The sequence below is a fragment of the Oncorhynchus masou genome, chromosome 27 (assembly GCF_036934945.1).
Source record: "Oncorhynchus masou masou isolate Uvic2021 chromosome 27, UVic_Omas_1.1, whole genome shotgun sequence".
NCBI lineage: Eukaryota > Metazoa > Chordata > Actinopteri > Salmoniformes > Salmonidae > Oncorhynchus > Oncorhynchus masou.
Window position 1 is genome coordinate 23,403,416 of NC_088238.1, and position 19,106 is coordinate 23,422,521.

At 43.7% G+C, this 19,106-nt stretch overlaps 1 gene segment (V, D, J or C); it reads right to left on the reverse strand.

Moving 5' to 3' along the window:
- Nucleotides 1-18,459: 18,459 nt before the first annotated feature.
- On the reverse strand, nt 18,460-18,950 carry LOC135515415 (Ig kappa chain V-III region PC 2485/PC 4039-like). The segment is given in 2 exon segments: nt 18,460-18,794; nt 18,902-18,950. Coding segments are annotated over 2 exon segments (384 nt in total).
- Nucleotides 18,951-19,106: the final 156 nt, after the last annotated feature.

The window sequence follows — 19,106 nt, forward strand, 5'->3', positions numbered from 1 at the left end:
TGGGCTTGCGTTAAGGCTAGGGATTCCCCTGGTGTCGTTAGACCTACCTTTCCCCGTGCACTCCTTAGATAGCCGACCATTAGGGTCAGGAGTAATTAGGGAAGCTACGGTGCCGCTGGACATGGTAACGCAGGGGGATCATAAGGAGCAGATTAGTCTGTTCCTTATAGATTCACCTGCATTTCCAGTGGTGTTGGGAGTTCCCTGGCTAGCTCAACACAACCCGGTGATTTCCTGGTGACAAGGGGCTCTTAAGGGGTGGTCAGAGAGGAGTGTTCAGGTAGGTGTATAGGAGTTGCCGTTGGTGCAACTCCGGTGGAGAGTCCAGACCAGGTTTCCACCGTGCGCATTCCCTCTGAATATGCCGATTTGGCTATCGCCTTCAGTAAAAAGAGGGCGACCCAATTACCACCCCATCGTCGAGAGGACTGCGCGATAAACCTTCTGGAGAACGCTGCACTTCCTAGGAGTCACGTGTATCCATTGTCCCAGGAGGAGACGGTAGCGATGGAAACATATGTTGCTGAATCGCTGGGACAGGGGTACATTCGGCCCTCCGCATCACCCGTCTCCTCGAGCTTCTTTTTTGTGAAGAAGAAGGATGGAGGTCTGCGTCCGTGCATTGATTATAGAGGTCTAAATTCCATCACAGTGGGGTTTAGTTACCCACTACCTCTCATCGCTATGGCGGTGGAATCATTTCACAGGGCGCGCTTCTTCACAAAACTGGACCTGAGGAGCGTGTATAATCTGGTGCGTATCCGGGGAGGAGATGAGTGGAAAACCGCATTTAGTACTACATCTGGTCATTATGAGTACCGCGTCATGCCATATGGGTTGAAGAATGCTCCAGCCGTCTTCCAATCCTTCGTAGATGAGATTCTCCGAGACCTGCTCGGGCAGGGAGTGGTAGTGTACATCGATGACATCTTGATCTATTCTGCCACACGCGCGGCGCATGTGTCTCTGGTGCGTAAGGTACTTGGGCGACTGCTGGAGCATGACCTGTATTGCAAGGTGGAGAAATGTGAGTTTTTCAAACAGTCCGTTTCCTTCCTGGGGTATCGTATTTCTACCTCCGGGGTTGTGATGGAGGATGACCGCGTTACAGCCGTGCGTAATTGGCCGACTCCGACCACGGTGAAAGAAGTGCAGCGGTTTTTAGGGTTTGCCAATTACTACCGGAGGTTTATCCGGGGTTTTGGTCAGGTGGCTGCTCCCATCACCTCACTGCTGAAGGGAGGACTGGTGCGCTTGCGTTGGTCAGCAGAGGCGGTGTTACGGATACAATTATCCTGTGTGTGTGTGTATTCTGTGTGTGTGTTTCTTTTCTCTCCTTCTCCCCTCACAGGTGAAAATCATCACTCCCCAATCAGTCAACAATCAATCATCAATCAGAAGACACACCTCCTCCTATTTCCTAACCTATCACAGTTCCTTCCCCATGGTTTAAAAACCCCATCATTTGTTTGTTCTAGAGCTCAATCTCTCTGTAAATGCGATGTCTGTAGGTCTCTGTGTTTCACTCTCGCTTTGTGTCTTAACCTCTCTTTTGTTTAAGCACCTCATAGCACTTTGTCATCACCTGTGAGTATTGTTTTTGGTTATGGTGTTTGTTTGTTGCTGGTGGGAAAAGGGGGAAACCAAGACAAGTCACCCATGGGCATACACTACCCGTAGGGGAACTTTGTTAAATACACTAGTTAGAACTGAGCGGACCACCCGCTGTATTTTTGATTAGTTAGTTAGCTGTTGTTAAAGTAGGCTAGTCTAGCTTAGGGGTGTTTTTGAATACTTATTGTTTCTTTCCTTGGATCCAGCTTAGCCCCTTTTCCTGCTCCCCCCATTACCGTGTGTTTATAAATAAACCTGGAGTTTGACGGTAGATTTCTGTTGTCGTGGTTATTTCGTTCACACTTTTACTTTGTCACAATAATAATTTGCATGAGTTATGTTACGGGTCTCATTACCATCCCCCCTAGACTGTCGGGCCAAAAGGGATTCGTAACAGGCGGGCAGAGCTTTCAGTCGTTTGAAAGAGATGTTCACCAATGCGCCCGTGTTGGCGGATCCGGACCCCTCTTTAGCGTTCATAGTGGAGGTGGATGCGTCCGAGGCTGGGGTCGGGGCCGTGCTGTCCCAGCGCTCGCGCTCCGCCCGTGTGCTTTCTTTTCGAGCAAGCTCAGTCCAGCGGAGCGAAACTATGACGTGGGGGACCGGGAGTGGTTAGCTGTAGTCAAGGCTCTGAAGGTGTGGAGACATTGGCTTGAGGGGGCAAAACACCCTTTTCTCATCTGGACTGACCATCGTAATCTCGAGTATATCCGGGCAGCGAGGAGACTAAATCCACGTCAGGCTAGATGGGCCATGTTTTTTACCAGGTTTCGGTTTACCATCTCATACCGGCCAGGCTCCCAAAACACCAAAGCCGACCCGCTGTCCCGCCTCTATGATACCGAGGAGCGGTCCGTTGAGCCAACTCCCATCATTCCACGTCATGTCTCGTGGCACCGGTGGTATGGGAGGTGGACGCGGAGATAGAGGAGGCCTCACGGTCATAGCCGGCCCCCCCTAACTGTCCAGTGGGGACTCAGTACGTGCCGAGGGGGGTCCGGGACAAGCTGACCCGGTGGGCTCATACTCTCCCCTCCTCGGGTCATCCTGGCATCGAGAGGACAGTGCGGAGTCTGAGAGGGAGATGGTGTCCCATGCTGGCAAAGACGTGAGATTTTATGTCTCCTCCTGCTCAGTGTGTGCTCAGAGCAAGGCTCCTCGGCACCTGCCTAGAGGGAAGTTACAACCCCTCCCCGTTCCACAACGGCCGTGGACACACTTATCGGTGGACTTTCTTACCGACCCTCCCCCGTCCCAGGGAAGTACTACGATCCTGGTCGTTGTGGATCGGTTTTCTAAGTCCTGTCGTCTCATCCCATTGCCCGGTCTCCCTACGGCCCTGTAGACTGCGGAGGCCTTGTTTACCCATGTCTTCCTGCACTATGGGGTGCCTGAGGACATCGTTTCTGATCGGGGTCCCCAATTCACGTCCAGAGTGTGGAGGGCGTTTATGGAGAGACTGGGGGTCTCGGTCAGCTTAACCTCAGGTTTTCACCCCGAGAGTAATGGGCAGGTGGAGCGCGTAAACCAGGATGTGGGCAGGCTTCTGCGGTCCTATTGCCGGGACCGGCCTGGTGAGTGGGCACGGTATGTTCCTTGGGCTGAACTCGCTCAGAACTCCCTACGCCACTCCTCAACTAACTTGTCCCCTTTTGAGTGTGTGCTAGGTTACCAGCCGGTCCTGGCCCCATGGCATCAGAGCCAGACCGAGGCTCCTGTGGTGGAGGAATGGGTACAGCGCTCCAAGGACACCTGGAAAGCCGTTCAGGATTCACTAAGGTTAGCGGGAGAACGGCAGAAGAGGAGCACTGACCAGCACCGCAGTGAGGCCCCCGTGTTTGCACCAGGGGACAGGGTTTGGCTCTCGACCCGAAACCTGCCCCTCCGCCTGCCCTGTCGGAAGCTAGGGCCGCAGTGTGTGGGTCCATTCAAAGTCCTGAGGAGAATAAACGAGGTGTGTTACAGGTTACAACTTCCTAGGTATTACCGTATTAACCCCTCGTTTCATGTGTCTCTCCTCAGGCCGGTGGTGGCTGGTACCCTGCAAGAAGGTGAGGTGCCTGAGGTCCCTCCGCCCCCTCTGGACATCGAGGGGTCCCCGGCGTACACAGTTCGGGGCATTCTGGATTCGAGACGCCGGATGGGGGGCCTACAGTACCTCGTGGACTGGGAGGGGTACGGTCCGGAGGAGAGATGCTGGGTTACGGTGGGGGACATTTTGGACCCTTCTCTCCTGAGAGATTTCCACCGCCTCCACCCAGATTGCCCGGCACCTCGTCCTCCGGGTCGTCCTCGAGGCCGGTGGCGGCGCGCTGCGGGGCCGCGCGTCAGGGGGGGCGGGATACTGTCACGACTTCCGCCGAAGTTGGCTCCCCTGCCTGTTCGGGCGGTGCTCGGCGGTCGTCGTCACCGTCCTACTAGCCACTACCGATCTCTTTTTCGTTTGTCTGTTGGTTTTGTCTTATTAGTTTCACCTGTGTGTATTTTAGTTTAATTAGCGTCCTTATATATAGTAGGTTGTCCCGCCCTTGTTTGTGCGGGATTGTTTTTGTTATCCTGTTATATGGTGGTTTTCGTGTGTTTTATTCTCCGGACTATTTTGGTCCTGTGTTTGGGCTGGGTATTGTATTCGCCCTGTGTGTTGGCGTGACCGTCGTTTGTGCGCCGGAGAATAAACTGACAAATTACTGAAACCTGCTCTCTGCACCTGATTCCACCCACCACTCTTAGTAAATCGTGACACATGGAGTCCATTCAACTTATTGCCTGAAACGTTAATTAAAGGTTTGTTTGCCATTGCAGAAGGGAAGGAATCTGTATGTAGTCTGGACCTATGGATGTTTTCAGTTCAGAAATGCTGATAAGTTCTGTGTCTTTGTACTGGATCATCTCCTTCCCTCATCACCTGCAGTAGGTCCCAGCTGTATCAGTACTGTCACTGTGCAGTCTGACTGAGGGAGGTTTTTGTACGGCTCTGTATCACTGTGTGAACACATTACCACTGCTGTGGTAACTCTGACAGTAGTAATCTCCTGCATCTTCAGCCTGGACTGCACTGATGGTCAGAGTGAAGTCACTACGAGGTCAGTCTAGATGAAGTCCCAGACTGAAGTGTTGTAGCAGAGTAAATAAGGAGTTTATGAGCTCCTCCAGATTTCTGTTGGTACCAGGCTAGATAGTTCTACACATTACTGCTGGTTGTACAGTTCAGAGAGACTGTCTGTCCTGGGAGAACAGTTTCCACTGCAGGAATCTGGTGTCCCAGCGACCTTTCCTCAGGATTCTGAAACAGAAATATGTAAGATCTCAGAGAACATTTGGTCATGTTGTCTAAATCTTTCCAAGTCTCATTTTCTCAATTTGAGACTATATTAAGATGAAACAATGAAATAATATACTGATTTTAGACCAGCAAAATGTAAATCATACCTTGAATTAAAGACATCAATATCCACACAAAGCTCATAATAAAAGTCATTGTTGAAGTTCTGTTGTTATGTAGGACAGCTCTCAGTTATGTGTTAAACTCACATGGCTATGAACACTCCCAGAGCATTGAAGCATTTGCTGCCAAAGCAAAGTTTCCTCTGTAAATATTATTCCTGGTAAGGACCCACATCCAACTGTTAACTATGATTCAGATTAGTTGATCATATTTTAAATAACTACTACTGGAAATTAGTGATTCAAGACGAACATTTAATTATCTGCATTCTTCAGTGGACTATATTCATAACCCAGAACTATTAGTCCCAATTGTATTATACCAGTACTTCAGTACTATCAGTCCCTATTGTACTATACTAGTACTTCAGGATTATCAGTCCCTATTGTATTATATTAGTACTTCAGGATTATCAGTTCCTATTGTACTATACTAGTACTTCAGGATTATCAGTCTCTATTGTATTATATTAGTACTTCAGGATTATCAGTCTCTATTGTACTATACTAGTACTTCAGGATTATCAGTTCCTATTGTACTATACCAGTACTTCAGGATTATCAGTCCCTATTGTACTATATTAGTACTTCAGGATTATCAGTTCCTATTGTACTATACTAGTACTTCAGGATTATCAGTTCCTATTGTACTATACTAGTACTTCAGGATTATCAGTTCCTATTGTACTATACTAGTACTTCAGGATTATCAGTCCCTATTGTACTATATTAGTACTTCAGGATTATCAGTTCCTATTGTACTATACTAGTACTTCAGGATTATCAGTTCCTATTGTATTATATTAGTACTTCAGGATTATCAGTTCCTATTGTACTATACTAGTACTTCAGGATTATCAGTCCCTATTGTACTATATTAGTACTTCAGGATTATCAGTTCCTATTGTACTATACTAGTACTTCAGGATTATCAGTTCCTATTGTACTATACCAGTACTTCAGGATTATCAGTCCCTATTGTATTATATTAGTACTTCAGGATTATCAGTTCCTATTGTACTATACTAGTACTTCAGGATTATCAGTTCCTATTGTACTATACTAGTACTTCAGGATTATCAGTCCCTATTGTATTATACTGGTACTTCAGGATTATCAGTCCCTATTCTGCCCTATAAAGGCGAATTACATAAAAAATCTTTGATCCGTTGTAGTGGCCAGGTATATTATCTGATTAATGTGATATTTAGTTTCTTGACACAAAATCAAGCCAGTTGATCAGAATATATGATGGGTTATCAGAAATTGATGTCTCTCCATACAGAATAATACTTTGAAGTCAGATTTTGCAGTAAAAAAAAATTACATAGTTAATGCGTTCTGTTTTTATTGGGCAGTATTGTGTTATACTAGTAGTTCAGTACTATCAGTCCGTATTGTAGTGTACTAGTATTTCAGTACTATTAAGGTGGTACTGAGAGTGCTCTGTGTGTGAATGTGCTCACTCTCATCAAATCACATTTATTTGCATAGCCCTTCGTACATCAGCTGATATCTCAAAGTGCTGTACAGAAACCCAGCTTAAAACCCCAAACAGCAAGCAATGCAGGTGTAGAAGCAAGGTGGCTAGGAAGAAATCCCTAGAAAGGCCAAAACCTAGGAAGAAACCTAGAGATGAACCAGGCTATGAGGGGTGGCCAGTCCTCTTCTGGCTGTGCCAGGTGGAGATTATAACATAACAAGGTCAACATGTTCAAATGTTCATAAATGACCAGCATGGTCAAATAATAATAATCACAGTAGTTGTCGTGTGTGCAGCAAGTCAGCACCTCAGGAGTAAATGTCAGTTGGCTTTTCATAGCCGATCATTAAGAGTATCTGTACCACTCCTGCTGTCTCTAGAGGGTTGAAAACAGCAGGTCTGGGACAGGTAGCATGTCCGGTGAACAGGTCAGAATTCCATAGCCGCAGGCAGAACAGTTGAAATTGGAGCAGCAGCATGGCCAGGTGGTCTGGGGACAGCAAGGAGTCATCATGCCAGGTTGTCCTGAGGCATGGTCCTAGGGCTCAGGTCCTCCGAGAAAGAGAAAGAAAGAAAGAGAGAATTAGAGAGAGCGTAATTAAATTCACACAGGACACCGGATAAGACAGGAGAAGTACTCCAGATATTACAAACTGAACCTAGCTCCCCAACACGTAAACTACTTATGTGAAGGACTTCACCAGTGTGAATCACTGCGGTGGACTTTTGGAAACGGCACAAAACTGGTGCTGTAAAGTAAAAAATAAACCTCTAAGATCTGCTCTCAGAACTCACACTGCTAAACAGTTGCTTTCCATAACATATACATTTTAAATCGCAAGTTTACATACACTTATGTTGGAGTGATTAAAACTAGTTTTTCAACCACTCCACACATTTCTTGTTAACAAACTATAGTTTTGGCAAGTAGGTTAGGACATCTACTCGGTGCATGACTATCACGTTCTGACCTTAGTTCTTTTGTTATGTCTTTGTTTTAGTATGGTCAGGGCGTAAGTTGGGTGGGTTGTCTATGTTAGTTTTTCTATGATTTGCTATTTCTGTGTTTGGCCTGGTATGGTTCTCAATCAGAGGCAGCTGTCAATCGTTGTCCCTGATTGAGAACCATATTTAGGTAGCCTGTTTTCTATTGTGTTTCATGGGTGATTATTTTCCGTGTTAGTACCACACGGGACTGTTTTCGTTTGTTTCATTTTGTATTTTGTAGTGTTCAGTTTGACTTATTAAAATGGACACTTACCACGCTGCAAATTGGTCCAATCTCTCTTACTCCTCATCAGAAGAAGAGGACAAGCGTTACAATGACATAAGTAATTTTTCCAACAGTTGTTAACAGACATGATTATTTCACTTATAACTTACTATATCACAATTCCAGTGGATCAAAAGTGTACATACACTAAGTTGACTATGCCTTTAACCTCTTGAAACTCCCCATCCCGGATCCGGGATTGTGACTAAGCCTCAGGCTCATTAGCATAACGCAACGTTAACGATTTCTGAAAATCGCAAATAAAATTAAAATAATGCGTTTGCTCTCAAGCTTAGCCTTTTCTTAACAACACTGTCATCTCAGATTTTCAAAATATGCTTTTGAACCATAGAAATTGACTAATTTGTGTAAGAGTATGCAAAGCTAGCATAGCATTTTGTGTAGCATGTAGCACGCAACATTTTCACAAAAGCCAGATAACCAAATAAATAAAATCATTTACCTTTGAAGAGCTTCTGATGTTTTCAATGAGGAGACTCCCAGCCACATACCAGATGCGCAGTGTTTCCTGAAAGCGTCTGTGTGTAGGAGAAATCGTTCCGTTTTCTACATTGCGCCTGGCTACCGAAACGAACCGAAAATGCAGTCACCTACAACATGAAACTTTTTCCGGATTAACTACATAATATCGACCGAAACATGGCAAACGTTGTTTGGAATCAATCCTCAAGGTGTTTTTTCACATATCTCTTCATTGACATGCAGTTCGTGGAAGCTTGCTTCTCTTCTTTTCTCCCATGGAAAAATAGTGGCAGGTGACTTTTGCGCACCAATTTCGGCGCAGGACACCGGGCGGACACGTGGTAAATGTGGTCTCTTATGGTCAATCTTCCAATGATCTGCCTACAAATACGTCACAATGCTGCAGACACCTTGGGGAAACGACAGAAAGGGCAGACTCATTCCTCTTGCGTTCACAGCCATATAAGGAGATCATGAAAGACAGAGCCTCAAAATCCTTGTCATTTCCTGGATGCCAAGTCATCTTGGTTTTGCCTGAAGCTCACGTTAAAGGGCACGCACAGAGAAGATATTTGTATTTCTGGACACGTCAGAGTGTTTTCTTTCGAACAGTAGCAATTATATGCATAGTTGAGCATCTTTTTGTGACAAAATATCTTGTTTAAAACGGGAACGTTTTTCTTCCAAAAATGAAATAGCGCCACCATAGGTGTAAGAGGTTAAACCGCTTGGAAAATTTCAGTAAATGATGTCATGGCTTTAGAAGCTTCTGGTAGGCTAATTGAAATAATTTGTGTCAATAGACATTTACATTTACATTTAAGTCATTTAGCAGACGCTCTTATCCAGAGCGACTTACAAATTGGTGAATTCACCTTCTGACATCCAGTGGAACAGCCACTTTACAATAGTGCATCTAAATCATTTAAGGGGGGGTGAGAAGGATTACTTATCCTATCCTAGGTATTCCTTGAAGAGGTGGGGTTTCAGGTGTCTCCGGAAGGTGGTGATTGACTCCGCTGTCCTGGCGTCGTGAGGGAGTTTGTTCCACCATTGGGGGGCCAGAGCAGCGAACAGTTTTGACTGGGCTGAGCGGGAACTGTACTTCCTCAGTGGTAGGGAGGCGAGCAGGCCAGAGGTGGATGAACGAGGAGTTGTACCTGTGGATGTATTTCAAGGGCTACCTTCAAACTCAGTGCCTCTTTGCTTGACATCATGGGAAAATCAAAAGAAATCAGCCAAGACCTCAGAAAATAGTTGTAAACCTCCACGAGTCTGGTTCATCCTTGGGAGCAATTTCCAAATGCCTGAAGGTACCATGTTCATCTGCACAAACAATAGAAAGCAAGAATAAAAACCATGGGACCACGCAGCCATCATACCGCTCAGGAAGGAGACGCGTTCTGTCTCTTAGAGATAACGATATCAACATAACCTGAAAGGCCGCTCAGCAAGGAAGAAGCCACTGCTCCAAAACCGCCATAAAAAAGCCAGACTATGGTTTGCAACTGCACATGGGGACAAAGATCGTACTTTTTGGAGAAATGTCCTCTTGTCTGATGAAACAAAAACAGAACTGTTTGGCCATAATTACCATTGTTGTGTTTGGAGGAAAAAGGGGGAGGCTTGCAAGCAGAAGAACACCATCTCAACCGTGAAGCACGGGGGTGGCAGCATCATGTTCTGGTGGTGCTTTGCTGCAGGAGTGACTGGTGCACTTCACAAAATAGATGGCATCATGAGGGAGGAAAATTATGTGGATATATTGAAGCGACATCTCGACTTATCAGTCAGGAAGTTAAATCTTGGTCGCAAAAGGGTCTTCCAAATGGACAATGACCTCAAGCATACTTCCAAAGTGATGGCAAAATGGCTTAAGGACAAGAAAGTCAAGGTATTGAATTGGCCATCACAAAGCCCTGACCTCAAACCTATAGAAGATTTGTGGGTAGAACTGAAACAGTGTGTGCGAGCAAGGAAGCCTACAGCCTGTGGAAGACTACCCGAAATGTTTGACGCAAGTTAAACAATTTAAAGGCAATGCTACTGTTGTGGTTCCTTTCCTTTTTTCTTGTTAATCATTGGCTCATTGGTGAAATTAGCATTATGACAATATCTTTAATTAAATAATTCAAAAACTTGTATTAATGCAATTGCAAACAGAAGTTGACAACAGTAACATAAAGCATGTTTCCGAGTAAGTTCTGCATCAAAGAAAAGGTCCCAAGTTATTTTATTTAAACCCAAAGTCCAGCCCGAGTGATGTCACTGCCTACGCCATTATCTTTTACTCATGAGACCAAAACCATGCCTACTCAACACTCAACTCTTGTTTATATAGCTATCTAAAAGCTTAGCAGTAAATGTCCAAGTTGATGTGTAGTGGAATGTCTAACTAATCTCTTACACTCCCCTGCAGAGTTCTGTCTTCACCGTCACACATTTCTCAGAGGGGTATCTTTATAAGAGGCAAAGAGACCAGAAAACAACTGTGGAACAATTCTAAACCTCTATAATGAATATATATTGTTAATCTGTAGTCTAGAACCCTATAAATGTAAGGAGGGCGGGGTCTTATAACACCTCCCCTTCTATTAATACAACATAAGCATAATCAATTATTATAATACATCAAACATTTGGTAAGCCCCTATCGTGACCCCTCGGTGAACCCCCTTCATTTCCCCCTTTGAGACTAATTAGTCTCACAGCTTCAATCATAATATTCTCCTCTGAAATCAAATAGATTAGGCAAATCCCCTAGATCCATTTGATCCCAGGGATGTCCTTCTAAAGCGAGGACCAACTCCTGAGGTTCCTGGAATGCTGGTGGGGGTGGGGTGAGTTTGTCTATACTCCTATTCCTTCCAAGTCCTGGGAAGAACCACACGAGTTGAATAAACAATGGGATTTACCTCTCTGCACACCGAACCCGGTAGCGGGATGAAATTTGACAACATACGGTGATCGCTACATAAATAGTCATATTAAACATTCATGAATAACAAGTGCCTCACATGCTTTGAAAGCCTAGAATCTTGCTACTCCAACTGCGTTGTCAGATTTAAAAAAGGATTTACTGTGAAAGAATACGATGCGATTATCTGAGGATAGAGCCCCATAAAAAACAACTATTTCAACCAGCACAGGCGTAACAAAATCACAAACTGCAATAAAATAAATTGTTTACCTTTGATGATCTTCCTCTGTTTGCAATCCCAATGCTCATTGTTACACAATGAATGGTCTATTGTTTGATCAAATCCATTTTTAAAACCTAACACGATACATTTTGTGAACCGCTTGTGTCGTGAATTCCGTCTCATTCCATTTGACGACACACTCGAGGTAAATACACACACAGAACGTGACTTTTCCAGTCATGTTTGGTTTCATTGCAATCAACTGGTTTGTTTGTAACACAACCAAACCTGATGGGTCATTTCGCGGGACGTATTGACTGAAAGAAACCGATTTGAAGACAACAAGTAATGACATCATTGTGCACCAATGATTTGCCCGCTGTTTCATTGATTGACTGTACCCCAATGACCACTGATCGTCTTGAAATCTAGCTGGGTAGATAGCCAATGAGCTGAGGTAAATGGCAATATGTAATGTTTATGTGTTGGAAGACCAACCCATGTAGTAAACTCCGGCGTAAAGAGGGTCATTCGCCATTGAAGTTTCATACCGGAAGGAGCAACGCATGTTGCGCGCAGCGTTGTTTTGGTAAAGCGCATATTCAGCTGTTTATATATCAATCAGTATGGCGACTAAGTTAGGGAAAGCTAAATCTAAGTCTAGATATACAGATGTACATACGATTTTAGAAGAAATTGATCGAGGACGATTCATTTAGCGATTCCCAAATGGAGGAATACTTTTTGAACGGAGAGGACATCGTTTTAGACTGGTAAGTTCTTCTCATGCTAATGCCGTTATTTGAAATTAATAATATAAGATATTATTTGTGAAATTAAATAGCCTATTTGAGGCTGTTGAGGGGGGGGCAGGCCCACAACAATGGCCAAAGTGAAATGGAGACAGTAGATACAGCTGGTCTGTTGTAATATAATAAATACAGTAGATCTAGCTGAAATGTCATAATATAAATGAGACAGTAGATCTAGCAGGTCTATAATAATATATTCAACCTTATGTTCCCTGTACTCTATATATATCTGTTTATTATAGCTGTTGATACGAAACTATTCTAACTGAACATTGTCTTTCACAGTGACACTGACTCCGAATGGGAGCCCCCAGTGCCAAGGTGTCCATCCCCCACTGAAGCTGGTTCATCCAGCTCCTGCCACAAGTGGTGTTCATCTGCCCAAATGTATTTCTGCAGGCATGGATGTGCCTCAGGGCCAAAAGGGCACAGCATGGAGGCGTCGCTGTGTTCTTTGCAAAATGAAGTCCCCATCACCTGCACCACATGCTTGGTGACCCTCTGCTTTACAGCAGAAAGAGACTGCTTTGGCACCTGGCATCAGCAGCACAATATTGTGTAGAGGACTGAGGGTCTTCCAAATATTGAAAGTGTTATTTTGTAAACGTATATATATTTTTCATGTTTTTTCTCCATTTTTTTGGGGGGGGGGTGTATTAGAATACCATTTTGGTATTTTGTATATAGTTATTCCATTCAAAATGTATAGCTTCACCAATTTGGCCACTTGGGTACATTTGGGCTACTTGTGTGGGACACCTGGGTGACTTCATGATAAATGTCATGTAGCACACTCATTTTGGAAGTTATCATTCTGAAACTTGCACAAGTACTATTGCCCTCTTATGGCACTGAAATTGTCCCCATCATCCTATCTGAATGTTTGTTTATCTTGTTCATTTTAAAGATGATGATACAACAATAAAAATAAAAACGTATGTTTTTTTCATTGTATTATCTAAACCAGATATATTGTGTTATATTCTCCTACATTCAATTCACATTTACACAAAGTTCAGAGTGTTTTCTTTCAAATGGTACCAAGAATATGCATATCCTTGGTTCTGTGCCTGAGCTACAGGCAGTTAGATTTGGGTATGTCTTCAGGCGGAAATTGAAAAAAGTAGGGGGGTAGCTCTAAGAGGTTTTAAGATAAACCCGAAATGCCCCAGCATCCCCTTCAGCACGATTTGTATCAGCTTCCACCAACACCATCATTCCAGCATGTTCAAGAGCAGTTACAGTCATTTTCTTACAAATGTAAACAGTAACCAAAATCACCAAACCTCCTACATGTATAGGAGTAAACAATGAAAACAAAGTCAACTTAACTTTTCCCATCACATTTCCAAATTTAGCATTAAACCAGTCACCAATTTGGTCAAAAACAGATTTTTCAGATTTTGAGAGTTTTACTAAGATCAGCAATCTTGTCAATTATTGCAGTCATATTCTCAGAGGAGTCAGGGAGGAGAATAACACAATTTTCAGGATCAATATGACCTAGTACGTTACAGTGTCCTCCTTCCTTCGCCAAAAGATAATCTAAAGCAAACTCATGTCGGCTGACAACTGCTTTCAGATTTTGGACATCTAATTGGCTAAATCTTTGGATTGTTAAATTCATATGGGTCTGTAAAGAATAGGTTCAATTGGTTCAATTGTTTACCCACTTTCCTATGACAGCCACACCCCAGGACAGTATGATTGACATACCAAAACTCTCACCCGGCTGTAGGACATGACCATAGGCTTCCTGATTGTCTGGGATGAGTCGTTTGGCACGCTGCCGTATCCCAGAGTTGGTTTTACCTGTCTTTTTGAAAAGATTGGTGACCGGAATCCTTAACATGTATATTTCTGTTCTCCCCAAACAACAACACCCCCATCCAGGAGGTAAAGTGAGATACCCCTTATCGCTGCATACCCACATCCATCCAAAAGGTGCTCCCATGCCTTCCTCTATCCTGGAAATGTTTACACCTGACACCTGTCACTAAAATCCCCTTTAGCATAGTTTCTCCTATCACTATAGTCTTCTCTTAGTTGACCCATATATTCATGACAAGCTCTAGTATCTCCCATATCTTCCCTCTACCACATTAGGTAAGTTTGCTCCCTTCTCGTGACCACCCCAACATACAGTGCCTTGCGAAAGTATTCGCCCCCCTTGAACTTTGCGACCTTTTGCCACATTTCAGGCTTCAAAAATAAAGATATAAAACTGTATTTTTTTGTGAAGAATCAACAACAAGTGGGACACAATCATGAAGTGGAACGACATTTATTGGATATTTCAAACTTTTTTAACAAATCAAAAACTGAAAAATTGGGCGTGCAAAATTATTCAGCCCCCTTAAGTTAATATTTTGTAGCGCCACCTTTTGCTGCGATTACAGCTGTAAGTCGCTTGGGGTATGTCTCTATCAGTTTTGCACATCGAGAGACTGAAATTATTTCCCATTCCTCCTTGCAAAACAGCTCGAGCTCAGTGAGGTTGGATGGAGAGCATTTGTGAACAGCAGTTTTCAGTTCTTTCCACAGATTCAGTTTTCAGTTCTTTCCACAGTTCTTTCCACAGATTGGATTCAGGTCTGGACTTAAACTTGGCCATTCTAACACCTGGATATGTTTATTTTTGAACCATTCCATTGTAGATTTTGCTTTATGTTTTGGATCATTGTCTTGTTGGAAGACAAATCAAAGCACTTTATCATACATAAAAGCAACAGCAAAACACAGTAGCCCTACCAGGAGTGGAACAATCATGAACATCATTACCTTACCCATCACGTTTCCAAATACACCATTAAACCAGTGTCCAATTTGGTGTTGTCAGCTTTTCACAGAGTACCACCTAATTTAACCAGGTCATTAGTAATATCTGTCATGTTGTCAGAGGAGTCTGGAAACAACGTGACACAGTAATCCTCATTGTTTATTCCAAGGGACCTGTAGTCCCCTCTGTCTTTAGCCAGTATGTGCCATTTCGTCTCTGGTCACTACTTCCTTCAAATTCTGCACATTTAGTGACAACTGAGTAAAGCCTTGTACTATCAAATTAGTAAGGGCCTGCATGGAGTATGTCAAATTGTTAATCCCTTTACTACAACTCCTGCACCTGGAAAGATTACTAGGGCTGCCATCCCTACCTGAGACGGCACATGTCCACAAGCTTCATTATTTTGAGCCACTGCTCTTTTAGCTCTGGTTCCATCTGAAATTAATTTGCAAAGAACTTTTCAGCAACTCAGAAGCAAGTAATGTTGCTACTGTCAGTTCAGTTTTCCCCAGATAATAACACCCTTTCCATCCCATAGGGAGGAACATGTAGCCATTACACCCACAGATCCAGAGATGATCCGGAGGTGTCCCCATGACTTTGCCAATGTTTGACATATTTACCCTAGTTATCAATTGTTGCCCATCCAGTACATCAAAACTACTGGTATTCGTTTATAGTCCTGTGTAAGTAAGACAGGCAATTAGTGGTGTTTCCTACATCCACATTCCCTGAGTTGCAGATACAAACAGGGGGAGTTATTGTGGGTTTTAATCCTGTCAACACAACATCTCCTTTATCATTTAGTGGCTTTACACTGCCAGTCAGATACTCTCCCCATTGTACTTTTGGAGGTCCTATGCATTTAATCAGCTGGGAATTTTTACCTGGTTGTACGCTAGGAACCTACCTTGGCCATTTAGTCTCAATGTGCCCACCCTCCTTAAATTATTTAGCTGCATCTGAACTATTACCTACTGTATTATTGGATAATCCACATTCCCATGTTGCTTCCTTCCCCCTAGTGACCGAACATCAGAATAGTATAATTGCTGTTTCTTTGTCAAACCCTGGTATTTTTCCTTTGCATAAAATGGAGTAACTAACATCCAAAATCATTCTTTCCAATTGGTACGACCTGGATTTCCCACAGAGAGGCTGTGGAGGTGGGTTTATGGAAAATCATTACCTGTATGCCAGATGTGTTCCCCCTCCCCTGTCATCTTGTGTATGGCACTGTTTTCACCCATGTATTATTCTCCACATCCCCGTCCACAAAGGGAACGAGTAAGATTTGGAGAGCAATAAATACCCTGCATGTGTTTTTCCATAGTTGCGATTTTCTTGTTTCACAACCATAGTTTCCTAGACATCTGATGACTCTTCAGGTTCTGAGGCTGAACCCTCTGTTGGTTCTTCTGACCTTTGGTCTCGGCCTTCTGCTCCTTTCCGTTGGCTCGGACCTTCTTCCTCCTTCAGATGTTCTCGGGGCCCTCTCCCTCCCTCCAGTCGCTCATCCATGGCTTCCTCTCTGGGAGACGCTTGCAGTGGGAGAGATGATGATGCTAACCGGACCTCTCCTCTACCCGCAGGGCTTTTGGTGTTACCATGGTTACCTGGAACAGACCCATCCATCGTGGTTGGTTCCATTTTCGTTTGTGGACCCTGAGTTTCACCCATTCTCCAGCGTTTATGGGTAGCTCGTCAGGGTCTTCACCTGGGATTGGTTCTGTTGCTTTCCTAGCGTGAGAGGGGAGAAAACTTACAACAGAAGTTAGTTCCTTCATGTACTCAAGATTGTCACACTAAATCTCAGTTATGTCTATCTGTCGGTCAGACATAGGTCTCACTCCTGGGATGTTCATTGGTCGTCTTGTTAAAATTTCACAAGGTGTACACCCAGTACCTTTGTTAAGGCTGCTGCATGTTTTCATACGGACAAGAGCATAGTTTGACAAGGGAGCCTTTCAGGGACAAGATTAGCCCTCGGTAACTCTTGTTACTCTGCGGTTGATAGATGGACACAAACGTCTGGTCAACACCCATCATTTTGGCCATTTTGGTAACCACATCTCCTATGAGATGGGTCCCATTGTCTGCAGACAAACCTCAGGCACTCCGAACCTGAGTATAAACTCCCTAACTAGCAATTTTGCAACTGTTCGCGCATCACAGTTGGTGGTGGGATGGTTCCACCCACCTGGTAAACCTGTCAATTATCAACAGGCAGTATCTCTTTCTTTCTTTTCGCTCTACCATGTCTATGAAATCCATAGCTAGGTAGACAAAAGATCCTTTTGGAGTGGGGAACTTCCCTGGTTGCAGTGGATTTCCCTTGTCTATATTATATAACAAACATGTCGCACAACCATAAATTAACTGTTTTACGTGCTAATTCAATTTTGGGTCAAATTTTCAAACATTCTCCTCCTCCATTCTCCTCTCATATCCCCCTTTGACGAATGGCTCACTTCATGAGCCAATCGGCAAATATGAAAGATCATTGGTTGATGGTAAACAGGGCATGCCAGATAAAAGATGTAGCCATAAGCCAGACCTAGGACAGAGAGCACACCCTCTCTCCCTCCACACCTGGTGATTGAGAATATCAGCCTGCTGCTGTTTCTTAAGATCAGTAGTTTCAAATGACACAAACAACTAAAAACGTAAAATGCATGTGCTTGACACCAATCCGTGTATGCCTCAAACTTAACAATAGCCAATGTGTTATATTTTCGCATAGCTTCAATCAACTGTTCAACATAAGGTCTGTTTTTATTAGGTGTGCCTGTGGTATTAGTAAACTCTCTTGCTTTCCAAACCTTACTAGCATATGCTGAATCTGAGTAGAATATAAGGGCCTTCACTTCCCCCAATTCACAAGCTGTGGTCAGAGCTAATAAAATATGCCTGTTGCGCTGATAAATGGTCTGGTAGGGGCCGTATAACCTCAATATCACCTTCCACATCTACTACAGCTAATCATACATGTTTCTACCCTGTGCTTTGATCTATATAAGCAAAACTATCAATGAACAGCACCATGTCAGAGTCAAGCAGAGGTTCATCAAACAGGTCTTTGTCAGTACACATTCCCGGGCTGTCCAGATGTCCCTGTTGTTGTTACTGATTTGCTCAGGGATCATCCAAAACTACAAATAGCTTTTATATACACTTTCAGTTCATATCCAATATAACAAGTTACAACCATGATGATGATAATAATGACGATAATGATGACGATGATGACGACGTTGGGAGAACGTGTGATTTGTATGATACTTTCTAACCATTTTCAAAGTTTACCCCCTCTACTGATCAGTGTTCCATGTCACTGTCTCTTCCCCCTCAGCACCTGCAGTAGGTCCCAGCTGTATCAGTACAGTCACTGTGCAGTCTGAGGGAGGTTTTTGAATGGCTCTGTATCACTGTGTGAACACCCAGACACTGTTGGGAAGGTGGAAACTCTGACAGTAGTAATCTCCTGCATCTTCAGCCTGGACTCCACTGATGGTCAGAGTGAAGTCACTCCCAGATCCACTGCCACTGAATCTAGATGGAGTCCCAGACTGAAGGGTTTTAGCATAGTAAATAAGGAGTTTAGGAGCTCCTCCAGGTTTCTGTTGATACCAGTGCAAATAGTGTCCATTGCTGTTACTGTGTACAGCACTGCTGGTCTTACAGCTGAGACTGACTGAGTGACCCACTGAAACAGCTTTCACTGCAGGAGTTTGGGTCACTGTGACCTGGCCTCTGGACTCTGAAACAGAGATGCAATGTATATTTATAATTTAATTGTTCATTCATTTGTCCAGTATAAAATAATTCCTTTATATTGTCAGGGTAATTTTCTGTAAATTATATTACCTTGGAGACAGAGGGCAAGTGTCCAGATGAAGATGGTGATAAAAGTCATGGTTGTTGTGTGTTCTGTTGTCATGAAGGACAGCTCTCAGTCATGAAGTGTTAAACTCACAAGGCTATAAACACTACCAGAGCACTGACGCATGTGCTGGCTATGCAAAGCCTCCTCTCTATGCAAATGATGTTCCGAGGAACAGCTATCACCATC